At 46.5% G+C, this 27,734-nt stretch overlaps 1 protein-coding gene across 1 annotated transcript in view; it reads left to right on the forward strand.

Moving 5' to 3' along the window:
* Window positions 1–27,734, forward strand: part of CDH4 (cadherin 4) — an 880,207-nt gene that overhangs the window by 765,956 nt on the left and 86,517 nt on the right. Inside the window, exon 8 of the mRNA XM_056844901.1 lies at window positions 14,780–14,917. Within this exon, the coding sequence (XP_056700879.1) occupies window positions 14,780–14,917 (138 nt within the window). The remainder of the gene's footprint in view (window positions 1–14,779; window positions 14,918–27,734) is intronic.

Consider the following 27,734-nt stretch of genomic DNA (forward strand, 5'->3'; position numbering starts at 1 on the left):
CCACTCCTCCACATGAGCGGCGGACTCTAATCTGGTGAACCAGGTTGGTTTCCCCACTCCTCCACATGAAGCCTGCTGGGTGACCCTGGGCTAGTCACACCTCTCTCTGAACTATCTCAGCCCCACCTACCTCACAAGGTGTCTGTTGTGAGGAGAGGAGGGGAGGGCAATTGATTGTAAACCGGTTTCAATCTCCTTAAAAAGGTAGAGAAAATTGTGGTATAAAAACCAACTCTTCTTCTTACCAGCCCTAGTAACTCTTCCTCCCCCTAAAATCCACATCCTATGCACTACTGAGGTCAAAGGTTGTAGCTGAGTACTAAATCTATGGCAACTACGATCGAATTGTGAAATATGTTACACTAAATGCCCTTTATTTGCCAGGGAAGATGCCAACTGATTCCTATAGGCTGAATAAGCCAGACTCCAAGCCACTTACTTTAACAGCTCTAGGTATCTAACTGTATATTTGTGATACATATGCCACAGTATTAGGATTGCCAGGACCCTCTTTGCCACCGGCAGAAGGTTTTTGGTGCAGTCGACTTTTGTTCTACTAGATCCTTGATGGAGTTAATACATTCTGGGCAGTCTGGTTGCCTGACCCAACATGCAACACTCTTACAGGATCAGGGCCACTTTTAAAAATGCAAATATGTATGAGGAGGATTATTAAAAAAAAAAAACCTGATTTCTCTGTTTTCTTCCTTATACCTCTAATATTAAATCAGCACAACCTCTCATATAACTTTTTTTTTTCCCCTGGAGCATTTCTGTGCTTGCCAAGTTTTGGATTTAAGAAGAAAAACAACACCCTACAAATGTTGTAGTCGTACCGTAAACCTCCTGAAAATAGATATTGCTGACATGCAAACTTACCGATCGCCGCGCAATTTAGAAAACTGGGCCTCGTGTCAACTTTGAGGAATGAGGTGAATTTAAAGGCACTATTTAGGTGCGAGCGACTTATTTGGATTTCAACAGCCTCGGTTTTTCATGCTCAGGACTAGTGCTTTTTCTTTTGACTTCTCTGACTGGAGCTTACAAAGTAACCACGTTCTCCAAAACTAAAAAAAATGCAGTCACAACAGAAGCAACCTCCTTCCCCACCTTTTACGTCTCATAATCTAGAACACGTATGGGATATAGGGTTGCCGACCTTCAGGTACTAGCTGGAGATCTCCTGCTATTACAACTGACCTCCAGCCGATAGAGGTCAGTTCCCCTGGAGAAAATGGCTGTTTTGGCCATTGGACCCTATGTCATTGGAGTCCCTCCCCTCCCCAAACCCCACCGTCCTCAGGCTCTGGCCCCAAAATCTCCAGGTATTTTCAAACCCAGAGCTGGCAACCCTACTCCACATGAAGCCTGCTGGGTGACCTTGAGCTAGTCACAGTTCTTTCTGAACTCTCTCAGCCCCACCTACCTCACAAAGGGTCTGTTGTGGGGAGAGGAAGGGAAGGTGATTGTAAGCCAGTTTTAAACTCTTTATATATATAGACTTTATGTGTGTATCCAAAAATTGGCATGCAGAAGGTTCCAGGTCCAATCCCTGCCATCTCCAGTGAAAACGATGAGGTAGCAGGTGATGTGAAAGACCTCAGCCTGAGATCCTGGCGAGCTGCTGGCAGTCTGAGTCAGGGTTGCCAACCTCCAGGTACTAGCTGGAGAACTATTACAACTGATCTTCAGCGGATAGAGATCAGCCCACCTGCAGAAAATGGCCGCTTTGGCAATTGGACTCTATGGCATTGAAGTCCCTCCCCTCCCCAAACCCTGCCCTCCTCAGGCTCCACCCCAAAAACCTCCCACGTGTGGCGAAGAGGGACCTGGCAACCCTAACTGGATAAGGCAGGACATAAGTTTATTATAAACCTTAGATATGGGGGGGGGGATGTCATATTTTGCACCTCTTGAAACGGCTCGCGTTTGCATACAAAACTGAAGGAAAGGTGAGCCTGAGAGAGCAAGATAAATTGACTAGATTTCCCCACACGTTTCAAGCACACTTCCCCTTCGTCAAGGAAAAACTATTTCAACATCTAATTGATCATCACTGCCGAAATCCATACTCTGGTATAATTCAGTCTGTGGTGCAAACTGCTTTCAAATTGAGTGCCTCGGTGCATTTTAATGATAAACCCGCCATAAAGAAGTTGATCTTCCTGGGTTTGAATAAACGCAGTGGGAAATCCTCTGAATCATTTGTTCACATGTCTTCTTCTAGCACCTCATGGCTTTGGCTTTTCGTCATTTTACCGCTTTGTGGGAAAGCCCTCTTTCTTTGTGCTGTTCTGCTCAGTCTCGTAGCACAAAAGTGTTCCAGGAAGGGAAAGCAGAGAAAGAATCTGCTTCAAAGAATGAAGAAAAAATTGGTTTTATGTCTTCTGCTGATTACTTACACCCACACACACCCGGTAGTATAGTAGGAAGTGTGTAGCCCAAGTAGGGTTGCCACTCCAGGTTGGGAAATACCAGGAGATTCTGGCGTCGGAGCCTGAGGACGGTGGGGTTTGGAGAGGAGAGGGACTTAAGATTCCATAGAGTCCAATTGCCAAAGCAGCCGTTTTCTCCAGGTGAACTGATCTGTATTGGCTGGAGATTGGTAGTAATAGCAGGAGATCTCCAGCCACCACCTGGAGCTTGCCAACCCTAAGGCCAAGCCAGGAGAGGTTTGACAGCAGGGATGCCTGTAGGACCTCCCCCTATTCTGGTTCTCCTTGCGAACCCTACAGCTGAATCCAAGGAGGTGATTGCACGTATGTAAAGTGCCATCAAGTCACTGCTGGCCTATAGCAACCCCATAGGGTTTTCAAAGCAAGAGACGAACAGAGGTTGTCTGCAATTGCTTGTCTCTGCATAGCAACCTTGGACTTTCTTGGTGGTCTCCCATCCAAAGAATAACCAGGACTAGGGTTGCCAGGCCTCCCCCTCGCCACTGGTGGAGCTTCGTTGTGGTGGGGCTGGGGGGAGTGATCGGCACAATAACATCACCTCTGGGGGTAAACCCAGAAGTGATGGGGACACTCTAGCACATTCCTCCCAAAACTCTATGGAAATTCTATGGAGTTTTTGGAGGAATGTGCTAGAGCGTCCCTGTCACTTCCAAGGTAGACCCAGAGGTGATGTTAATGGCCCCCCTTCAGCTGGCCTGCCTCCCCCCGCCGGCCAGCTGAGGGGCAGAAGGCAGCCCTCTTAATCTGGCAACCCTAACCAGGCCCAACCCTGCTTAGTTTTTGAGATCTGAGAACAAGGAGGTGATTGGAAGGGGCCGATCCATGCTTGGAGAGGCATGGCAGATTTTAAGGCATCTGTAGAACAATGGGACCTCGAGGTATAGAGTTCACTATGGCTACCTTCTGCCATGGCATAGTTTCCCTTATAGGTCATGTGTTATTTTCTACACATAATTGCTTTTCATATCTTTGTTTAGAAATATTTTGAATCTGCCTTGCTTTGTCCCTTCAATTTCCCCAGTGCTGAAACATAAAAATTGGTACTGTTGTGAGCATGAGATTTTTACAACCTTGGTTTGAATATGGTTTGAATATGAAGGGTTGTGTCAGTGTTTGGATCTCATGGCCATTTCTTACATGCCCAGGGTAATGTTGATTGCCACTTTGGGGTCAGGAAGCAATTTTCCTCCAGGCCATATGGAGGGTGTTTGTTGCCATTCTCTGGGCATGGAGCAGGGGGTCACTGGGGGTTAGGGTTGCCAACCTCCAGGTACTAGCTGGAGATCTCCTGCTATTACAACTGATCTTCAGCCGATAGAGATCAGTTCCCCTGGAGAAAATGGCTTTGGCAATTGGACTCTGTGGCATTGAAGTCCCTCCCCTCCCCAATCTCCACCCTCCTCAGGCTCCACCCCAAAAACCTCCCGCTGGTGGCAAACAGGGACCTGGCAACCCTACGGGGCGTGTGTGGCGGGGGGGAGAGGTCACTGTGAATTTCCTACATTGTGCCAGGGAGGTTGGACTAGATGACCCTAGTGGTCCCTTCCAACTCTATGCTTCTATGATTCTATGCACATATTCCATAGGAGGAAAAATTAATTGATTCCTTGTGAATTGCTGTTTATCCAATTCAAGACTCGGCAGCCCACAATTTATAAGCCCTGCTGTAGAGTGTGGAGAGAAACTCCAAACATTACAAACAAAGCTTAAATCTGTCTTCGAAACGACCATCGAATTGTGTTAAAGAATATTTAGGAGTCAGACTTTACGGCATCAGGGGCAGCATAAGTGCCTAAGAGAGATCTATATACCGTATATTGAACAGCTGTCCTTTTGTAAGCACTGGATAAGAAATAATAAATTGTAAATCAGGTGGATTTGGCTGGATTCGCATCCATCCTGGAGCTCTGATGTCAGTACCCAGCATAGCTCATGTAGCGGAGGAGAAAAAGGATCATCTCTGATATTGTGTAAATGTTTGGGGGTGTTTTGGTTTTTTTAGCATTTGCTGTTTTTCTTCTGATGAGTCTGCAGCAAAGTCACCCCAGCTGAATAAAGTTAGACAAAGTGCAGCAGGCCCGTTTATTTAATATATGAAGAGGGAGACGCAGCATGTTTGCTATGTTTGACGAATGGAAAGAGTATGTGCTAGAGATGCAGGGTGCTTATTAATTGCTCGAGACACAACTTCAGGTTGTTCATCAAAATCCAACCCTGAAAAAATAAATCTTGGCAGAGTTAATATAAAATTCCAGACTGTGGGTGAGCAACAGATCGGTTTCAAGAATGTGAAAATTTACCCCTGTGAAGGGAGGGGCTTTAGTAGGGTTGCCACCTTTCAGGTGGTAATAAAACGACGCTTCTGTATTTAAACAATAGTGACACAAAAGCAAACACAGAAAGGCTACACAACCCATAAAGATGCATATAAGTTATATTATATACAACACATTTGCATCACCATGCAAGAACATATCCATCATGCAACAAAACTGTAGCATAAATTCCAATGTAAGTATATTAAATTCTGAATAGGTGGTGGCTGGAGATCTCCTGGGATTACAACTGATCTCCGGGTAACAGAGATCAGTTCCCCTGGAGAAAAGGGCCAGTCTGGAATGTGGACTATATGGCATTATACCCAGTTGAAATCCCTCCCCTTCCCCAAACCCCACCCTCATAGAATCATAGAACCATAGAGTTAGAAGGGGCCATACAGGCCATCTAGCTTTAGGAAGCCACAAACAAGACGACTGCAGCAGCACCATCCTGCCTGTGTTACACCGCACCCAAAATAATAGACATGCTCCTCTGATACTAGAGAGAATAGGTATACAGCATGACCAGTATCCATTCTAACTAATAGCCATGAATACCTCTCTCCTCCATGAATATGTCCACTCCCCTCTTAAAGCCCTCCAAGCTGGCAGCCATCACCAGATCCTGGGGCAGGGAGTTCCACGATTTAACTATGCGTTGTGTGAAAAAATATTTCCTTTTATCTGTTTTGAATCTCTTGCTCTCCAGCTTTAGCAGATGACCCCGTGTTCTAGTATTATGGGAGAGGGAGAAAAACCTCTCCCTGTCCACTCTCTCCATACCATGCATAATTTTATAGACCTCTATTATGTCTCCCCTTAACCGCCTTCTTTCCAAGCGAAACAGCTTAACATCTAATCTCTGAATCAGGAAAATCAACCAATTGCAGTTGGTTTCCTGCCTATAAACCAGGATTGAACTGTGATTTAGAACCTTGTTTTGTAGGAAAGAGAGAAACCATAGTTCGTGAAGCTACCCAATTCTAATGGCCCAGCAAACTGCAGATTGTTCTAGACAAGGAAGGCTTGGCATTTGGCGTCCCATTACCAGCCCTGGTTTCTTCCCCCCGCCCAAGAATTGAGGAGCAGCAGGAAAAAAATGGCCTCCACATTACAATACTCTAGGAAGTGACATCATATCCTCCTCCAAACTCCACCCTTCCCAGACACCCCCCCCCAAAAAAAAACACCCTGGTATTTGCTGAGGCAGTATTGGAAACCCTATTTGGCATGGACCATAACAAGAGAAAGGGAGATTAAGCAGGGATGGTTGAACTCCTGTAAGTTTGGGTCACCTTGTAATAGGGTTGCCAGGTCCTTCTTCGCCACCAGCAGGAGATTTTTGGGTTGGAGCCTGAGGAGGTCAAGGTTTGGGGAGGGGAGGGACTTCAATGCCATTGAGTCCAATTGCTAAAGCAGCCATTTTCTCCAAGTGATCTGATTGCTATTAGCTGAAGATAAGTTGTAATAGCAGGAGATCTCCAGCTACCACCTGGAGGTTGGGAAGCCTACCTTGTAATCACCAAGTGCGAATATGTCACTGATGTATCAGCTGATCGGATCAACTTATCAGGAGCCCTTTGCCAGAGTTTGCTGTATGTGTGTGTGTGTGTTTGGGTACCTTGCTTAGCTTCCAAGACCTTGTCAGGTCCGGCTAGCCTGGGCCAACCTAGCCAACTCATTTGTAGTAAAGTTTGTAGCATCCCTAGGATTGAGGGGAGTTCATATACAAAGCCGAGGATTTGGAAGCTTGTTCTTGTCACAAACAAACCAGGCAATCTCTGTCTCCTTATCTACATTGTTCAATAGCTTTATAATCTTCTATCATCTCCTATCCTGGTCATCTTTTTTCTAAATCTTATCAATCTCCAAACACTTTACCCTTTTTTCCTTGGAGTAGCCATTCCAACCCACTGATCATGTCCTTTATTGCCCCTTTAGCAACTCTGTTTTTGAGATGAAGTGGCCAGGCTTGTACGGAATATTCCAAACGTGGCTGTGCCATAGATTTATATAAAGGTATTGTGACATGGGCCATTTTATTCTCGAGCTCTTTCCCCCCCAATAATCCTTAACATGAAATCCTATTTCCAGGAAAGATGCTTCTAACTTTTGCTTTGCCCTTGAGAAGCTGAGGTTACATTCCTTTGGCTTCAAAAGAGCTTTATCTTTGTAAAGTATTTCTGTATGAGAAATTCATCCTTTTCTTTCTCAAGTCCGATTCAAACTTCAACAGTGCAGTCGTATGCAGAGTTACTCCAGTCTAGGTCCATTGATATCAGTGGGCTTAGACTGGAGTAACTGTACATAGGATTGCACTGTAAGGGTAGTGCATGGAAGTTGTTCAGAATGGTTCTGTGTGGTAGTAGTAGTTTTGTGTTGGTTGTGTGTGGGGGGCTTATAATGTTTCAAAGACTGCTGTGGTATCTGTCAGTTAAATCATGGTGATTTCCTATGCTAATGGAAGCAATCCAAAGCCTACCCCTAATTCTTACCCTCACTGGCCAGCTAATGGGGGGTGGGGTCTGGCAACCCTAACCCCCCACCCAAGGTTGCCCGTCTTTTCCTACCAAGGCTAATAACAATAGGAAGGGTCATTTTCAATTGGTCAAATGGTGTAGGTATGGAAGAGTTAATCCGCCTTTCCCCCACTCAACATGGCTGCAATCCAAGTTGGACCTCACATGGCTGCAGTTTACATATTAAAAAAAAAAATTCAGTGTGGTGTAGTGGTTAAGAGCGATGGTTTGGAGCGGTGGACTCTGATCTGGACAACCGGGTTTGATTCCCCACTCCTCCACATGAACGGCGGAGGCTAATCTGGTGAACTGGATTTGTTTCCCCACTCCTACACATGAAGCCAGCTGGGTGACCTTGGGCTAGTCACAGCTTTCTTAGAGCTAGGGTTGCTAGGTCCCTCTTCACCACTGGCGGGAGGTTTTTGGGGTGGAGCCTGAGGAGGGCAGGGTTTGGGGAGGGGAGGGACTTAATTGCCATAGAGTCCAATTGCCAAAGCGGCCATTTTCTCCAGGTTAACTGATCTGTACCGGCTGGAGATCAGTTGTAATAGCAGGAGATCTCCAGCTAGTACCTGGAGTATTGCAACCTTGCTTAGAGCTCTCTCAGCCCCACCTACCTCACAGGGTGTCTGTTGTGGGGAGGGGAAGGGTAGGTGATGGTAAGCCGGTCTGATTCTTCCTTAAGTGGTAGAGAAAGTCGGCATATAAAAACCAACTCTTCTTATTCAAAGATCATGGATCTCTCCATAACTTCTCAAGTTACACCCTCAAAACGATGGTCTCTTTTCTCTCGCAAGCATCATATTTTTTTTAAAGCAGCAGCTCTATTAATAACGGCTATATCATGCCAAAGGGGAGGGGGGCCTTTCCCTGAGAAGTACTGTGACAAATGGTAAAGACACTTGGAGATGATAATTTTCTGAATGGTCCAACAAAATCAACTTAACCAGCAAGCATGAAAAAGTGAGTGGTGAGAGGAGGGGAGGGAAATCCTCAGCCCAGATTCCTCACATGTTGGGACATGCGTCACTGATGATTTAATTAGAGATAACTGAAACCCCTTATCTAAAATTGCTATCCTTTACAAATCCAAGCTGCAGACATTCAAATAAAGTAGCGTTGGGAACCCACTCCACAGCTAATATTTTACAGACCGCCGGGACTTCTTAATTGCTTCCCAAAGTATTGGGGTCTTCTTTGCTTTTCAGGGATGCTTTTATTTTGTTTTCTCTGTGACCTTCAGCTGTGCTGCTGTCACAACAACAAACAGCAAACAGTGGACTCTTCTGGTGGATCCGGCTCAACTGCTCCAAGTTGTAGTAACTTACTTTGATTGTAAGGTTCTGCTGGCTCTGTCTACATATCACCAAGTCCTTGTGTTTGGAGCAACCAAAATGATCAGGGGACTAGAGCAAGGAACGGTTAAAACGAGGAATGGTTAAAATGCTTAGCTTGGAAAGATGGTTAAGGGGAGACATGATAGAGGTCTATAAAATTATGCATGGTAGGAGTGGGCAGGGAGAAGCATTTCTACCGCTCTCAGAATACTAGAATGCGGGGTCATCTGCTGAAGGTGGAGAGCAAGAGATTCAAAACAGATAAAAGGAAGTATTTCTTCACACAATGCATAGTTAAATTGTGGAACTCCCTGTCCCAGGATGTGGTGATGGCTGCCAACTCGGAAGGCTTTGAGAGGGGAGTGGACATGTTCATGGAGGAGAGGGCTATCCATGGCTACTAGTCCAAATGAATACTGGTCACGATGCATACCTACTCTCAGTATCAGAGGAGTATGCCAAATATATTAGGTGCTGCGAAACACAGGCAGGATGGTGCTGCTGCAGTCGTCTTGTTTGGGGGCTTCCTAGAGGCACCTGGTTGGCCACTATGTGAACAGACTGCTGGACTTGATGGACCCTGGTCTGATCCAGCCTGGCCTTTCTTATGTTATGTTCCTCCTCCTCCCGTGGCCTTCTTAATCTGGCCTGTTGGATTCAGCCTATTTCCCACATCTACTCCAGCACTGCTTGGCCATCCAGCCATTCTTGTGTGTAGCCAATGACTTTCTCATTACTGAATTTATCCCATCATGGATATCACTGTTGACCATCTTTCTATGCTTTTTAGTTGGTTTGCTGTCTGCCTTTATTGTTCAGGATTGTCCATATGCATATTTTAAATACATGCTGTGTTAGATGTCTCAGAAGAGGCCCCTGCTCTTCTTGAGATATGCAGAAACCTTATCTTGCTAGCAGTACACAGATACATGTGTAAATAAATAAATAGTGATGATAACAAAGGCAGTTCTTGGGGAATCTTCCATGAATGACCTGGATTTTTTTTTTTTTAAATTGCAAGATAGCGAAGTATTTTTAAAAGAAAAACCTTTTAAAATAAGACTTTCTGATTTCTTATCTCGGGACCGCTGTCAGATGCTTTTTCTCTGGAAATGTTCTTTGAAGAACAGAGATATTGAAAGAGCAAAAGTCTGCGGAACAGAACACAGCGTGACTGAAGCAGCGGCCTTCAAACAACTTACCCCAGAGTAGACCTTCTTGAATTCTGCAGGGCTGCTCCAGAGTAAGCACTTTGAGAACGCCCCCCTTTGTTCCAGAAGGCTTTTCATAGCCTAGCATGACCTTTTTTCTTGAAGCTCATCTTCCGGGGATGGATGAAAGTTTGCAAAACAGCGTCAAGTTTCGGAATCACTTTTGACACAGAAGCCTGGGCTGCCTTTGTAGCTTCCTAGCTAGAGGCAAGACAATGAGACCAGAGAAGCAAACGGCTCTGACAGTCCCAGGTTGTTCTGATTGATCAATCTGCAAGGGTTGACCTCTGAGCCAGCCAACTGCTTTGGAAGGGTCACTCTACAAACACCGTCGAATAGAAAGCTGCAAAGTTTAAACAGAAGGAAGAAGCGGAACAGGAAGAAGCTTGATGCCTTGGCTCTTTGAGGCAAAGGAAGGAATGGCGCTTTTGTACCCCTCTCCTTCGGAGCCGGATACCGAACCCCAAAGGCCTTGATAACTGCTCGCAATGGATCTGCCGCTGCATATGCGAACTCTGACATTGCAAACGCCTTACCCAAATGTAAGAATGCAAGCATTGCCTCATCGGATGAGACCAAAGATCTACTGAATCTACAATTACTTTTTTAATAGTGCTTGGTTCAATGTCTGGGGCAGTCTGCAAGAAGGATACGCAGGTGACGGCCACTCTCTTTGGTTACATAAGAAAGTGAGAACATAAGAAAAGCCATGCTGGATCACACCAAGGCCCATCAAGTCCAGCAGTCTGTTCACACAGTGGCCAACCAGGTGCCTCTAGGAAGCCCACAAACAAGGCGACTGCGGCACCATTGTCCTGCCTGTGTTCCACAGCACCTCATATAATAGGCATGCTCCTCTGAGACTGTAGAAAATAGGTATGCATCATGACTAGTACTCATTTTGACTAGTAGCCCAGGATAGCCCTCTTCTCCATGAACATGTCTACTCTCCTCTTAAAGCCTTCCAAATTAGCAACCATCACCACATCCTGGCACCATTTAATGATGTGTTGTGTGAAGAAATACTTCCTTTTATCTGTTTGGAATCTCTCACCCTCCAGCTTCAGCAGATGACCCCGCATTCTGGTATTATGATAGAGGGAGAAAAGCTTCTCCCTGTCCACTCTCTCCATACCATGCATAATTTTATAGACCTCTGTCATGTCTCCCCTAAACCACCTTTGGAGGGACACTGTTTCTGTACATGATGTTCCCATGTAAATATCCCAATTAATAGCCAAGAGTTATGTGACAATAGCAGTTAGAGATCATTCATAAAAGCCAAGTTAATGAAGAATGAAGAGGCTATACCAGGTCTGTACAACATTTGACCTACCCCAGGGAACCCAGCCCACTAGACATGACCGACCAGATGCTGAACAACCTCCCCATTCCCTGAAAATCCTCCATCATAGGAAAGACTGGTTCACTGTCCAAGTAATCCAAGCAGTCTGTAAGGGCAACAAAGCAACAGAGGACAGTAGATGAGGGGTGCATGCCTTAGTGGTAGAGCATCCGCTTTGCATGCAGAAGGTCCCAGGGTCAATCCCCAGCATCTCCAGTTAGAAGGATCAGGTAGTAGGTGATACGGAAGACCCTTGAAACCTTGGAGAGATGCTGACAGTCTGAGTAGACAATACTGACCTTGATGGACCAATGGTCTGATTCAGTACGAGGCAGTTTTATATATGTGGGAAGAGATGAAAGGTGCTACTTGCACATTTGGTCACCTCCCAGATCCATGCTGCTGCTGGGTTTTCCCAGGGTGTGTTGCAAAGGCACTGCCTCTGGAACATGTCTGGGACCTGGTGCGTGTAGTACAGGAGGAAGTGTGTATCCTCCATATTACTGCCAGCTTACTGAATACTTTCTGGCTCATGGGTAGTTCACAACACCGAAAGGGTTAGGTCAGTCGGGCAGGCACGTTAAGTTTTCATAACAGAGGGCTTCCGCATGATATTGTTCTTGCATATGGATTGGTCGGCATTTCTTTGCTTAACTCCTTTGCCAGGGAGATGATACGCCTCTTATTTTATCACTCATTTTGCTTTCATTGCATAGAATGTTTGGTTTAACTTCAAGTGGCATAATTGAATTGAAGCACAACTCAGCCAAAGTGAAGCCCTTGTAAATCTCATTGATTTCGATAGGAGACAGATAAGCATGTGCTTGAATCTCTCCCTGAAATTAGTGGAACGTATCGATGTTTTATTTTAATCCACATAAATCAGCTTTTTCTGTATGCCGACACATCGGTGTGCATGTTTTTCTGCTCCTAGTGGCACCGACTAGTAAAGAGGTAGAACTAACAAAAGCCCTTTTCAGCCGTTATCGTTTTGGAGCACAAACTGTGCATAAGTGGAGATGGTTCTATCTGAGCTCCTCCCCACATGAGAGTGTGCCCTTTTGTATGAGCAGGGCAGTTTGTGTGTTTTCCACCTTAAGCATGTGCAAATGCATCCTCCCAAAAAATCTGGGGCGCTGATCCTGTGTACCAAAGCTGGAAGATACATACATTTCCGTATTCACAGAAAATGGGGATTGCACATCTCTGAAAGAGCATGGGTAGAGCTAGGGTTGCCAGGTCCCTCTTCGCCACAGTTGGGAGGTTTTTGAGGTGAAGCCTGAGGAGAGCGGGGTTTGGGGAGGGTTCTGGTGCAAGCTTCTGGGGCAACAGAAAACAACTCGGCACCATCCTGGTTAGAATTAACCCAAACAATTAAGTCTCTAGGGCAGGCTTGTACCCAATGTGACTCTAGAAGCCTTCTGGTATTTCTGCCTCTGTGGAACTCCAAAAACAGGGTCGATGTTGTGCATTTTAGCACTGGCTGGTCACAGAGTGTGTGGCCCGTAGGCTATGTTAGGTGCAGAGAGTCGCCAGTTGCGCAAGTGACCCTGTTGGAGTGGGTTTGTCAGAAGAAGAAGAAGAAGAAGAAGAGTTGGTTTTTTATATGCCGACTTTCTCTACCATTTAAGGGAGACTTGAACCAGCTTGCAATCATCTTCCCTCCCCCTCCCCACAACAGACATCCTGTGAGGTAGGTGGGGCTGAGAGAGGTCTAAGAGAGCTGGGACTAGCCCAAGGTCACCCAGCTGGTTTCATGTGCAGGAGTGGGAAACCAACCCCGTTCACCAGATTAGCCTCCGCCGCTCATGTGGAGGAGTGGGGAATCAAACCCAGTTCTCCAGATCAGACTCCACCACTCCAAACCATTGCTCTTAACCACTACATCATGTTGGCTAATCAAACTAAATGTTTTCCTCCCTAATTGCGTATGACTGGTTGTGCTGGTCGATAGCAGATGGGACATCCTGGCTCTCTGTGGAAATTCAATTTTCAGTGATTCCTAGTAAAAAGAGGCACCGAAGGCAGCTCACGTTCAGATGATAAGACCAATAAGTCATTTGTTGCGTCAAGGTTTCCTTCCTTTTCTAAATCTCCCCGTCGATATTAGCCATTCACATAATGGCTTTTCATCTGCCTAAGTGAACTCGCTGAGCTACAATTGGAGATATTTATGATCGTTTGTCTGGCAGTTTTACTGGTTTTCCTTCCCCTTTATTCTATATTTCCTTTGGCTTTTTATATCATAAGAAGAAAACAGCACCTGTTCACATTCTTTTTTATCTGCTAATAATGATGCGTCATATTTGTATCCCACGATTCCTCCAGGTAGCTTAGGGCTGCGTACATCTCACAGCTACCTGCGGGGTGTGAATAGACTGACTAGTGACCGCTGTGCATATTTACACAGCAGTAAGCCCCAGCAAGTTTGATGAGATTTCTTCCCTAAGCGCACATAGGATTGCAAAGTACCAGTGCATTCCTAAGGAGAGTTACTCCCGTCTAAGCCCATTCATTTCATTGAGCTTAGACTGGAAGAAGAAGAAGAGTTGGTTTTTATATGCCGACTTTCTCTACTACTTAAGGAAGAATCAACCCGGCTTATAATCACCTTCCCCTCCCCACAATAGACACCCTTTGAGGTAGGTGAGGCTGAGAGAGTGTGACTTGCCCAAGGTCACCCAGCTGACTGGACTGACTGCAACTCTGAGGTACTCCTAAAAACTCCTAAAAACAGTTCCTGATGTCGTCACCAAAGTTTGTATTAGACTGCCATTGGTCATTTATGCATTTATGAGGTTCATTGCTGGCTGGACCCGCACTTTCCTGTTGGGAATCTCTGCACCAGCAGTCTCCAAGCTCAAATCAAGTCCCTCCTCTTTAAATGCTGCTTTGTAATTGGCTTCTTTCGCAGTGCTCACTGTGAGAGAAAATCCCCCCCCAAAAAAAACAATTGCCACATAAAAAAGCATTTTAAAAACAAAAAAAACGGAGCAATCTGAAGGAAGGGGGGGGGAGAAATCCAAGCCTCGGTTTTAAAAAGCCTTTCTTCTGCTCAGAAAGAGCTCCAAGGAAGCAGGAAGCATTTGAATCCCTGCCTCTTTACACACTGCTTTGTAATTGGCTGTGAAAGAAATCAAGTTTCTGGGTCCCATGCTTTGCCTTCTTCAGAGAGATTTCACCCGGGCTGAGCTCAGGGGAGAGGGAAGAGTCAGGTTAACAGAGGAATGGGAAGACCCGGACATTGTGAGGGTTGGCAGCAAGGTCATCTCTAATGGAGGGAAAACTCATGCAGAACTCCAAGGAACCACCGAGACAGACAGGGGGTGAACATGAGTCCAAGTACCCATGCATAAGTGACCATTTACTGTCAGGTGAGCTGGAGATATCCGTAGGACAGTTTCTCCTCTGTCCCACAGGTGTGTCAACAACCCCAAAAACTGTATCCTAAGAAAGTCTTCTTCTTGCAGCGGCTGCATAGATTGATGTTTTTAAAGAAATGTGTTTTGCTATAAAACTCACAAGCATACAGAGAAGAAGGGAGAAAAATTCACATCATGTATTCTTGTTCTGTTTTTGTTTTCTCCTTTCAGAAAGTTCAGCAGTACACTGTCATCGTTCAGGCCACAGATATGGAAGGAAATCTTAACTACGGTCTCTCAAACACAGCAACGGCGATCATTATGGTGACAGATGTGAATGACAACCCACCCGAATTCACTGCCAGCACCGTAAGTATCAATACATCAGCGCAATGATCTATGGACACACAGCGTGTTTGTAATTCATGGACATTTGATACGGCTCGTCTCCCGTTTTCGAGTTTGGCAGATAGAAAGAAACTTGATAGATAACTGTGTAACAAAGAGTTTCAGCAAATAAAAATGGAGGGGGTGGGTGAAATGGTTCATGAAGAAGCACAGCTATCTGGCAACGAAAATGAAAAGATTGTGACCAACATATATATATATAGAGAGAGAGAGAGTGAGAGAGACAGAGAGAGTGGTGTGTTGCTCTCCCTTTCTTGTAGGCAGGAGTGCTGTAGGTGAAGTTATGGCAGGGCTGCAGTGTTATGTCACTTTTGGTAAAAAAAAAAAATCAGAATTGACGTAGGCTGTTCTAGGAATCACCAGAAAATCTATGGTTTTGGCATAGAGTTTCCATCCATTCCTAGAGCTACTCTATGGCCATTTATGCTTGGTAATTAGCAGCACGTTCCAGGCTGAAGTGCCCCTCATATTTTTTTTTAGTTTTTCATGCTGAACTGTCATTTAGGAAGTGACTGTGAAGCTAGCGCATACCTACTTCGCATTTCTTAAGAAATGCCCCCACACTAAAGAATCCCCTCAAGGAACCATGAAAAATGACAGCTGCGCTTTAGCTAAGCAAACAGCAGTTGGCTAATGGAAGGAACCAAGGATCAGGCGAGTGGGGGTGGAATTTCTCCTTTTGTGTAGGGACCATGAATAGGGATTTTAAAGGTCACATTTTAAAAAGAGCTTTGAGCGAGCATCAAAATTGACCCTGCATAAATGACATACTCTCTTTCTCTCTACCTCATACTGCTTCTTAACTTATTAGTTTTAAGCAGACTAATAAAACATTTTTTAAAAAACTAGACCACATCTGAACAGCTGTGAAAATCAATCACAAGTTCATAAAATTTCACAACTGAGAAAGTCTACTACTATCTTATAATAAAAGAGGTAATGTCTCCGCATGAAGAAGCAGAAGAGTTGGTTTTTATATGCCAATTTTCTCTGCCTTTTAAGGAGAATCAAACCGGCTTACAATCGCCTTCCCTTCCTCTCCCCACAACAGACACCCTGTGAGGTAGGTGGGGCTAAGAGAGCTGTGACTAGTCCAAGGTCACCCAGCTGGCTTCATGTGTAGGAGTGGGGAATCAAACCTGGTTCTCCAGAGTAGAACCTGCCGCTCCTAACCACTACACCACGCTGGCTCCCTTTCTCTATATTTTTGAGCAAAGGAAAATGTCAAAGATTTCTAGCCTCAGGAAAATTGTTGTGTTTTTGATGTGATGCCACAGCCAGCATCAGGTTTTCTTTTCTTTTCCCCCTTGCCGTGAGTCAGAGCAGCAGCAGGAGGTGGGGGATTCCCCGTGGTGACCGGGGGCTTGGCAGCCCTGTTCTCTCGCTGTGTTCTCATGCCAAAAGTGCCCTCAAGGGTCTCCAGAGCTACTTGCGTGCATGTCTGAAGGTCGGTAATGGAAGACAGCAAAAAGGAGGGAACCCTTTTCACGTCCTAAAGACTGGAGAGGTTACATTTGCAGTACAAACTCGGGATAATCAGAAGGACTATCCATATTGTGCATGAAAAGGCGATGGGCACAATTGTTCCATTTGTACTCCCGAAATGTTGCAGGAAAGTCTGACCTGTTCTCCACCCAAAACTACCAGAGAGGGTTTTGGAAGACGCATTTCCGGTTTGATGTGGCATGAAGGTAGGGTTGCCAACCTCCAGGTACTAGCTGGAGACCCCATGCTATTATAACCGATCTCCAGCCGATAGAGATCACTTCACCTGGAGAAAATGGCCACTTTGGCGATAGGACTGTATGGCATTGAAGTCCCTGCACTCCCCAAACCCGGTCCTTCTCAGGCTTCGCCCCCAAAAACCTCCCACCGGTGGTGAAGAGGGACCTGGCAACCCTACATGAAGGTGCCAGAGTGCCACGCTAGCCCAGAGGGTTTCCAACGCATGCATGGGAAGGGCTAAGGTGGCCTGGATAAAACCCACCAGATTCTGGTAAATTCCTGCTCTGCAATATTTTCCTTCTCAGCAGAAAGAACAGGCCGGGATGATTTTTTTAAAATGCCTAGCCAGCAACTGAACCTTGATCGGGTGTTTTTTTTCTTCTCATCACTGCAGCCCCATGATATGGGGTGACTTGCATCATTGTCACAGCCAGCGTCATCGTACTCCAAAGTGGGACTGTGGCCAGGTTGTAGTGCCTCTGCTTGGCATGCAGAAGGTCCCAGGCCCAATCCCCGGCATCTCCAGTTAAAGGGACTAGGCAAGTAGGTGATGTGAAAGACCTCTGCCTGAGACCCTGGAGAGCCGCTGCCGGTCTGAGTAGACAATGCCGACTTTGATGGGCCAAGGGTCTGATTCAGTAGAAGGCAGCTTCGTGTGTGTTCATGTGTGACAACTTCCAGGGCCCAGGTCTTCCACCAGGGCCCATTGCTGCACCTGGTTGGCCACTGTGTGAGCAGACTGCTGGACTTGATGGGCCTTGGTCTGATCCAGCATGGCTTTTCTTACGTTCTTATGCCATCCTCTGCCTGAACCTCCCCACCACCCAATGCACCCTTCCACCCGCCCTCTGGCAAGCCCTCCTGCCACCCACATTCTCTGCTGCACACAGTCCCCAGAACAATCACCATAAAGGCATATTATGTGATGCTTGTGGCTAGAAGTGTTTACGAGTGAGTGAGCTGGCGGGGGAAAGATGCCCCGAAGGCTAGTGGGGACGGGCATGTGTATAGGGTTGCCCACCTCCAGGTGAGGCCTGGAGCTCTCCCAGAATTACAACTGATCTCCAGATCACAGGGATCAGTTTTCCTGGAGAAAATGACTGCTTTGGAGGATGGACTCTATGATATTCTACCCCACTGAAGTTCCTCCCCTCCCCAAAGCCCGCCCACCCCAGGCTCCACCCCCCAATTCTCCACGAATTTCCCAAACAGGAGTTGGCAACCCTACCATGCGGATGACTGAAGGCGGGTAGGATTGCCAGATCCCTCCTCTCCTCCGGTGGGAGGTTTGGGGGGGGGGCAGGGCTGGGGTGATGATCTTGCACGCCTGGCCACGTGTGATGCAGTTACATCACTTCCAGGTTTACCCCAGAAGCGACGCATCATGACGGGACACTTTAGCACTCAACGCTAGTGTTTTGGGTAAACCCGGAAGTGACGTAATTGCATTGCGCACAGCCCCGCATGCGTGCGGTCCCCGCTCTGAGCTGGCCAATGGATTGGCATGCAGTTGCCCACCAATCCAAGCAACCTGGCAACCCTAAAGGGGGGCCATGAGCAGTGGGCACAGTGGTGAGCATGGGAGAGAGCCGAAGCATTCTCTGGCTTGGGCTGCCAGGCACTTTCTGCCCAGAAGCCCCCATAACCTGGAACCAACCTTGACTGTCGTTTCATCCTGCCCTGATCTCCAGAAATTTAACCTCACAGTACTAGAAAGAAAAGTCACTCTTATTTGTGCTTCTTTCCATACATGTGATTGCCCCAACATTGTAGCCTCTGTTGCCCCAGAGAATTTGAAAGTGCACCAATGGGGCAAGATAGGAGACTACTGAAGCCATTGGGAGAAGAAGGGAGCTTCATATGAGCCAGCGTGGTAGAGTGGTTAAGAGTGGTGGTTAAGAGCGGTGGACTCTAGGGAACTTGGCGGTAAACAAGAGGGATCAAGCCACATTCAAGGCTATGTTATTAGCAAGCAAAGCAGTAATAGCTCTGGGTTGGAAGGATAAAAGCAAATGGACTATAGAAATCTGGCACAACTATTTGTTTGAATTTATACAGTCGGATATCGTCGAAATGTTGCGTCAGAAGACTTCATGGGAAGATAAGAACAGGGAAATCAGGAGTAGATGGAAGACTTACTTAGAGTGGATATCAATGGAAGGAAGAAAAGACATTCGGTGGAAGATCCAGACTTTGTGCCCGTGGCTGGGGTTAAGAGACTAAAAATTACAAGGAGTAGGAAGGGGATAGGAAGGGGGATGGAAGGGGTGGGAAGGGAATGAGAAAAGTACGATATACAAACAATGTATGTTGAATAAGTAATATATATTAGAAACTTGTATAAAAAGAAATAATAATAATAAAAAAAGAGCGGTGGACTCTGATCTGGAGAAGAACTGGGTTTGATTTCCCTCTCTTCCACATGAGCTGTAGAAGCTAATCTGGTGAACCGGGTTAGTTTCCCCACTCCTACACATGAAGCCAGCTGGGTGAGCTTGGGCTAGTCACAGCTCTTAGAGCTCTCAGCCCCATCTACCTCACAGGGTGTCTGTTGTGGGGAGGGGAAAGGAAGGTGATTGTAAGCTAGTTTGATTCTTCCTTAAATGATAAAGTCGGCATATAAAAACCAACTCTTCTTCATATGTAATCGGTGGTTTTAACCCACATTTGACTGAAACAGTGGAGACATCTAGTGGCCAAAGTCTAGAAATATAAAATTCCATAACCAAGATTTGTTTCTCTACAAAAGAAAATATGCAGAGTTTGTAATGCAACTATCTGGCCCCCAAACCTGCTGTACTTTGAATGGCCATTTCAGAGGTGTCTGTAGAAATCCTTGCATTTCCTCTTGAGCAAGGTAAACACGTCTCCCTCTTGTCAGGGGTCGAGTCCATCTCTGACTTGTTCTATTTATTTTTACTGCCACCAGCAAAAGGCCATTGCCGAGAGCTCAATTTCCCCGAATGCTACATAATTAAAAAGGAATCAATTGCTATCAGATTTGCAAATGTTTGTGTCAGTCATTTAGAGCCAGGCTGGTGTGTAAGACGATGTTGCTCTCCCAGAGAACAAAGATAAAATAGCTCATTAAAACAGAAATGATCCAAAAGAGATTCTGACGACAGAAGTGGATTGCAAATGAACTGTGCTAAAGTTTTTGCTGCAAACCAGGCACAAAAGACTTAAGCCTGATTCACACATGCAAGTAGGGTTGCCAGTTCTGCGTAGGGACATTCCTGGAGATATGGGGATGGAACATGGGGAAGGTGCAGTTTGAAATAGGAGGGATCTCGGTAGGGTATAACGCAATAGCGTCTATTGTCCGAAGCAGCCATTTTCTCTAGTGGAACTGTAGTCTGGAGATGTGTTGTAATTCTTGGAGACATCTAGGCCCCACCTGGAGAATGGCAACCATCCATGCAGGGGAATAAGGTAGTATGTGTGTGTTAAGTGCCGTCAAGTTGCTTCCGACTCATGGCGACCCTATGAATCAACGTCCTCCAAAACGTTCTCTCCTTAACAGCCTTGCTCATGTCTTGCAAATTGAGGGCTATGGCTTCCTTTATAGAGTCAATCCATCTCTCGTTGGGTCTTCCTCTTTTCCTAGCATGATTGTCTTTTCCAGTGACTCTTGTCTTCTCATAATGCGGCCAAAATACGACAGCCTCAGTTTAGCCGTTTTAGCTTCTGTGGTCAGTTCAGGCTTTAATTTGATCAGCCCACTGATTGTTTTTTTTTGGCAGTCCACAGTATCCGTAACATTCTCCTCCAACATCACATAAGGTAGTAGGGGTGTTCATATCAATATGCCTATTTTTTAAAAAAACCGAAAAATACCTTTTCGGTATTTGCGGGGGGAGAGGTTACTGGCATTAAAAAGGCAGCAAAAAGATGGGTGCCAAAAAAAGTGGACACAAATCATGCCAAATGTATTCAGCATTATTTAGGTCATTTCGGCCCCAAACTCCATTTTCCACCCCTTCCCTCCCCCCTTATGTGCGGAGGCCCGAGCCGACAATCAGCTCAGATAGGAGGAAATCAGTCACGTTTCTGTCACCACCGCCTGCCTGCTCCAACTAGAGCAACTGGAGCGGGTAGGCGGCGGTGAAAGAAATGCCCCTGCCTTCCTATCCGAGTCGAATTTTATTCGGCATTTTCTGGGTTCAGGTTTATTAGCCTGAAAATTGTCGAAAAACCCGGGTTTTCTGGGTTTTTCAAAAAATTTCAGGTTTAATAAACCCGAACCCCAAAAATACCAAAAGCACTGAAGTGATAGAATGACTATACCTCTTGAGACTGCATACAGAGGATTTGGGAAGGTGCAAAACTTCCTGCAAACAGAGAACTATTGCAGACGGCAGAGAGAAGTGATTTGTTTTTGTTTTCTGCCTGTGGTGGTACCGAAGAACACCACCTCGATCAATTCACACATTATAGAGAACACAGGTTGGGTGGGTCTCAGGTCTCTAACTTGTATAAGATGAGAGTCGTGAGTTGTCTTCGGTTCCATGTGTAACCTGGTGCTGATCCAAACCAGGCATTCCCTGCGCAGGAGTTGAAGAGAACTTGCAACTTACACCCAAATGTTCCACAGCATAAGAACCCCAGACCCAACCTCTGTGCTGGGTACAGGGTAACTTATAAATCAGCCTTGAAGACGGACAATGCTTATTTACTACCTCATTTTCAGCTGTGTTGGTCTGGAGCAGAAGAGCAGTAGAACCTTAAAGCCAACAAGATTTTCCAGGTATCAACTTTCAAGACTCAAAGCTCTCTAGACTCAAAGCTCCCTCTGTACCTGACAAAGGAAGCTTTGACTCTCGAAAGCTGATACCCTGGAAACCGTGTTGGTCTTTAAGGAGCTCCTTGATCCAAATCTTGCTTTACTCCCGCGGTGCTCTGTGTCCAGAAGAGGGCAACAAAGATGGTGAGGGGTCTGGAGACCAAGTCTCCAGACAATCCCCTTCCCTCCCCCTCCCCACAACAGACACCCTGTGAGGCAGGTGGGATTGAGAGAGCTGTGACTAGCCCAAGGTCGCCCAGCTGGCTTCGTGGGTAGGAGCAGGGAAACAAATCCAGTTCACCAGATTAGCCTCTGCCGCTCATGTGGAGGAGCGGGGAATCAACCCCGGTTCTCCAGATCGGAGTCCACCACTCCAAACCACTGCTCTTAACCACTACAGCGCGCTGGTTGTAAAAACCTGTCCTCTCCCCTCACTACCCTTTTTCTACTTCAAAGCAGCCCCTCCTTGGGGTATTTTGCAAAGGCGTGAGGAGTGATATGAGGTCTCCGGCTGTAATCTAGTGTGCAGTTTGTCCTTTTGGAGAACAGTCCAAACCATTATAAGATCCTTCCCATTTACCCATTTTAGGAGAGGTTGGTGGAAGGTTGCTGTCAAGTGTACCTTGAGCATTAATAGTCCTTGTATGTGTGCCAGCCCAGAAGTATTAAGATCACCCAGGCATCTGTCCCCGGAATCCAGCTAAACGGATCAGGAACTGCCGTCTTTCCCTCTGGCAGGGATAAAGGACAACTCTGCCATTTCTCTAAATCCAAGAACTGAGCAGAAAGTCCCCCCCCCTCTTTTTTTTATTTCTTTTTTTTTTTTTTTTTGCAAGGACTGGGAATAGCTTTGCACTCTCCCCGTTGCTCTTTTCCATAATTCAAACCGGAGGGTATTTCCACCGTGATATAAACCACCGCTCTTTAGCAAAAGTGACCTTTAATATAAATCAGCTCCCTGGTTAGTCAGAAATCCATTTCAGGTGAGCGGAGAGAACAGAACCCCCCACGCTCTAGGAATGTGAATGTCAGGATCAGTCGTCTGTCGCTAGCATCCTATAAGTAAACTCAGGCAGGCAGGTAGGCCTGAAGCAGTAATACTTTATTAGGAGCAAAAAGACAGATTTAAGAACTGACTGCCTTACACACAGGTAAGGCTAATAATGGCGAGACATTGGCAGAAGACATGTTTAAAAGCATTTCAGGCTAGGATGGTAAACACGACTAAGCATCCCCGAGATAAGTTATTCCCAGGGCAATCAGACTAAACACCTGAGCAGCTGTGGGAGACAGGAAGAGCGAAACTGTACACAGAGTTTACAGGCATGGGAACCAAGGACTTGGTGTGAGGCCAGAGGCTGGCCTGCTCATGTCAAGAGCCTTTACCCCTGCTAGCAGCAAAGGCCTGACAATTCTGCTCCCCCTAAGCCCCCCCCCCTTTTCCAGCAATCGGGCAAGGTTTCTGGGGGTATGCATCATGAAACTGGCGAACCAGACGGGGGGCAGCTAGATGGTGTTCAGCTACCCACTCATCGTGCCCCGGTCCCAAGTGCTTCGAATGAACCAAATAGTAGAGCACTTTGCCTCGGATCCGGGAATCCAGGATCTTGGACACTTCGAAATGTTCCCTCCCCCTCACCATCACCGGGAGCTCAGGAGGAGGACCAGGGTGCCATTCTGGTGCAGGCACGTGCCTCTTTAGTAAACTGACATGAAACACTGGATGGATGCCCCGCAGGGATTTTGGAAGGCTGAGTTCCACGGTGACTTCATTGATGAGCCATGAGACTGGAAATGGTCCCACATACTTCTCACTGAGTTTTTTTACAAGGGCGTAAGGAGCGCAGGTTCTTTGTGGACAGATATACCTGGTCCCCCACCTTGACATCCCACCCTGGAGAACGGTGTTTATTTGCTTGTGCTTTGTATCTGCATTTGGCCCGTTCTAAGTTCTTCTGTAACCAGGGCCAAGTGTTTTGTATTACGTTTACCCAATCGGCCACCTCAGTGTCAGCCCCCTCCCCAGTAAGATCCACATTTCCAAGGGATCCAAAGTCTTCACCATATATCACCTAGAATGGGCTGAAACCTGTGGACTGATGGATGGCATTATTATAGGCATACTCAGCAAAAGGCAAAAGATCCACCCAGTCATCTTGATGGTGATTTACATAGCAATGCAAATAACACTCCAGTGCTGAATTGATCCGTTCAGTCTGACCGTCGGTCTGGGGGTGATAGGCACTAGACAAACCCTGTTCCACCCCCACCAATTTCAGGAAAGTTTTCCAAAACTTTGCCTCATATTGTGGGCCCTGATCCGAAATCACCTTGCGCGGAAAAGAGAGATATTTGAAGACATGTGACACAAACAGTTGGGCTAGTTTTTGAGCTGTGGGGAGTCCCGTGCAAGGGACTCAAAGACAGGGACCACCAGATCTCCAGGCTTGATATCCCGATAAGTTATCAGAAGTAAGATTGAAGGAAACCACTGTGAGAAATTTTGCTGGCCAGCAAGTTTCCTTGGCAGAGTGAGGATCGGAACCTGCGTCTTATAGAATCATGGGTTTGGAAGGGACCAACAGGATCACCTAGTCCAATCCCCTACACAATGCAGAAAATTCACAACTACCTCCCCCCCACACCCCCAGTGACCCCCCACTCCATGCCCAGAAGATGTGAGGGAACCCTCCAGCATCCCTGGCCAATCTGGCCTGGAGGGAAATTGCTTCCTGACCACAAAGTGGTGATCAACATTTCCCTGTGCATGTAAGAAATTGGGGAGGGGCTGTAGCTCAATAGTAGAGTATCTGCTTGGTATGCAGAAGGTCCCAGGTTCAATCCCCGGCATCTCCAGTTAAAGGGACTAGGCAAGTAGGTGATGTAAAAGACCTCTGCCTGAGACCCTGGAGAGCCGCTGCGGTCTGAGTAGACAATACTGACTTGGATGAACCAAGGGTCCGATTCAGTAGAAGGCAGCTTCATGTGTCACAGGAGTCAAACACTGACACAACCCTTCCCGCCCTCCATCTCATGATCTGCCTAAGGTCACATGATCTGGCCAAGTCTCCCTGATCCTAGTCTGACACTCCAACCACTACACTACACTAGCTCACATAGAATCATAGAGTTGGAAGGTTCTTTAGAGGCCATCTAGTCCAACCCCCTGCTCAATGCAGGATCATCCCAAAGCATCCCTGACAAGTGTTTGTCCAGCTGCTGCTTGAAGACTGCTAGTGAGGGGCAGCTCACCACCTCCCTAGGCAGCCCATTCCACCACTGAACACACTCTTACTGTAAAAAATTTGTTTCACTAATATCCAGCCGATACCTTTCCGCCCGTAATTTACACCTATTATTATGAATCCTATCCTCTGCTGCCAACAGGAACAGCTCCCTGCCCTCCTCTAAGTGACAGCCTTTCAAATACTTAAAGAGAGCAATCATTTTGTCACACATATACACACATACATAAACCTGGACATGTTTGCCTTCCCACAGGGAAATGAAGCTGGGGAGATGGTTAAGCATCCCTTCCTCCTGCCCACTGTTCCTCCACTACAAGTTGCCTCTTTCCCCCATCCTTTTATTTAGATAGATATAAGCATCCTTGACATGCCGTGTCTGGATTTGGATGTTACAAAATGGAAAGCGGAAAAGGAAATATGGGTCCGGTACCAGTTCCAGGTTCTAGAAGGACCCGGGCAGACAGTGCTCATGAGCCTCCTTCTGCCCACCACCAGCCCCCTTCATAACTCTATGATTCTATGTAGGTGGTTTGCCATTGTCTGTCTCCGCATCACACCCCTGGTATTCCTGGAACACATGAACACATGAGGCTGCCTTATAGTGAATCAGGCCCTTGGTCCATCAAAGTCAGTATTGTCAACTCAGACCGGCAGGGTTTCAGGCAGAGGTCTTTCACACCACCTACTTGCCTAGTCCCTTTAACTGGAGATGCCAGGGATTGAACCTGGGACCTTCTGCATGCCAAGCAGAGGCTTTACCACTGAGCCACAGCCCCTCCCCAAATATCTGCCAGGGTCAAGGCTGAGAGTGTGATTGTCCCAAGGCCACCCAGGAAGTTCCCATGGGGATTTGATCCTGGGTTTCCCAGATAGTAGTCCAACACCTTAAACCACTACACCACGCTGGTTCTCCCTGCGCCAAGCTAGGATGGAGGAAAAGAAGTAGGTTGAAAGATAGCTGCAGAGTCAAAGGAACAGAAATCGGGGGCTGAGTTTCCTTGCTAAAACACACAAAAGTACCTCCTCTCGCGTTCGTAAATTACCTGTCAATCAAACTGGGTGGCTGGAGACTTAATAGTTTCGGGATATAAATGTAGCCCAGGAGGACACTGCAGCATGCGGCTGCTACAACCCTCATGTTGAGCTGTGGGAATTAATGTTCCTGTGTGAAATTTAACAGCTGGACCGGAGTGAATGAAATCAACCATGGCTGGGTACGATAGGCTACCCGGGGAACCAAATAGACACGTGGTTTGCTCGTAAGATTGATCTTCATGTATATGTAAACACAAATGAGACTTGCAATGTGAGAGGCGGATGGACAGAATGCACGCACACAGGCAGGAGACCCTCAAGTATTTGCAGGGGGCATCTCATTTCCCCTTCCCCCATTATCTCCTCTTTCTCTTCACTGAAAGCCCCCATAGCTTCTCCCCTTTCCCTGCTTCCTTCTGTCTTTTCCAGCCACTAGCCAACCAACCTTATATCTACCCCCCCCCCATCTTCAGCTTTTTCTCCTTCCCTCCATCTGGCAGCCTCTACCTGGAAAAAATATCATCGAGTTGTGCAGTCCCACAGCCTGGCCCAGTTACGTGATAGGGAACCTAGAAGGAGCTGCAACACCAACCAATCTGACTTGAGAGCCAGTGTGGTGTAGTGGTTAAGAGTGGCAGGCTCTGATCTGGAGAACCGGGTTTGATGCCCCTCTCCTCCACATGAGCGGTGGACTCTGATCTGGAGAACTAGGTTTGATTCCCCTCTCCTCCACATGAGCGGCGGAGGCTAATCTGGTGAACTGGATTTGTTTCCCCACTCCTACACATGAAGCCAGCTGGGTGACCTTGGGCTAGTCACAGCTCTCTCAGCCCCACCTCCCTCACAGGGTGTCTGTTGTGGGTTAGGGAAAGGGAAGGTGATCGTATGCCGGTTTGATTCTTCCTTAAGTGGTAGAGAAAGTTGGCATATAAAGTCGGCGTATCTGCTCCCCATCTTCAGCTATATTTATTACTTATTTAGTGGTTAGTACTTGGGTGGGAGACCACTTAGGAATACCAGGGCCGTTATGCAGAGGAAGGCAATGGCAAACCACCTCTGTTAGTCTCTTGCCTTGAAACCCCTACTGGTCTCCATAAGTCGGGTGCGACTTGACGGCACCTTACATACACACTTTCTACTCCACCTTTCTTCACAATCAAGACCCAAAGCAGCTAACATCATTTTCTTTTCCTCAATTTTATCATCACAACAACCCTGTGAGGTTGCTTAGGCTAAGAATGCATGCCTGGCCCAAGGTCACCCAGTGAGCTTCCATGGCAGAGTGGTAAGTGGAACAAGAGTTTCCCAGATCCTAGCATGAAAGTAACCACTTACTTCTATGGGGTAGCTGCTGTAGTAAGTACCTCGGCCTGGGTGAGTCATGGAAACTGCATGCTAACAAGTCTGCTGGTGGTTGCTGCCAGGTCTGGCCCCTTTGAGTCCTCCCTCAGACCACAACAGTCTTGAAAGTATTCCCTCTCACCCCGCCTTTTATGACAGTAACCGAGGTTTGATGGCTTGCAATACCATTGTGCTTGGCTAACAATCCCCACAATTGCCAATGCAGGGTGCATTCCTTCGTTTCTTAAAGGTAAAGATACTGCTGCTATTATTTGGGGGGGAGAACCCCCCAGTGTATCTTTTTTAGATTTCATAGTTTTCCGGAAACATGGAGCTTTTTCAGCTTTCTGGAAAGATCTGTCTTGTGTGTTCATGGCTGCCGTCTCTGGATTTAAGTATCCACACTTTCAGCCATGTTGAGAATTAGATATATTGAGATAGATGTAGATATCTAATGATGCCTACTTAAAAGATGGACATCAAAAATCTAAGATGGATACACCACCATAAAGGCTCCATGCTAAATCAAGAGCTCTGAAAGCATCAGGCGAGCGCGGTTCAAACTTCTATAAACTGATCTGGAGCACGCGAGAATGGTGATTTTCTAAAGGAGTGACTGAATAAATGAAGCAAATTACTTTAGTCC

The sequence above is a fragment of the Euleptes europaea genome, chromosome 2 (assembly GCF_029931775.1).
Source record: "Euleptes europaea isolate rEulEur1 chromosome 2, rEulEur1.hap1, whole genome shotgun sequence".
NCBI lineage: Eukaryota > Metazoa > Chordata > Lepidosauria > Squamata > Sphaerodactylidae > Euleptes > Euleptes europaea.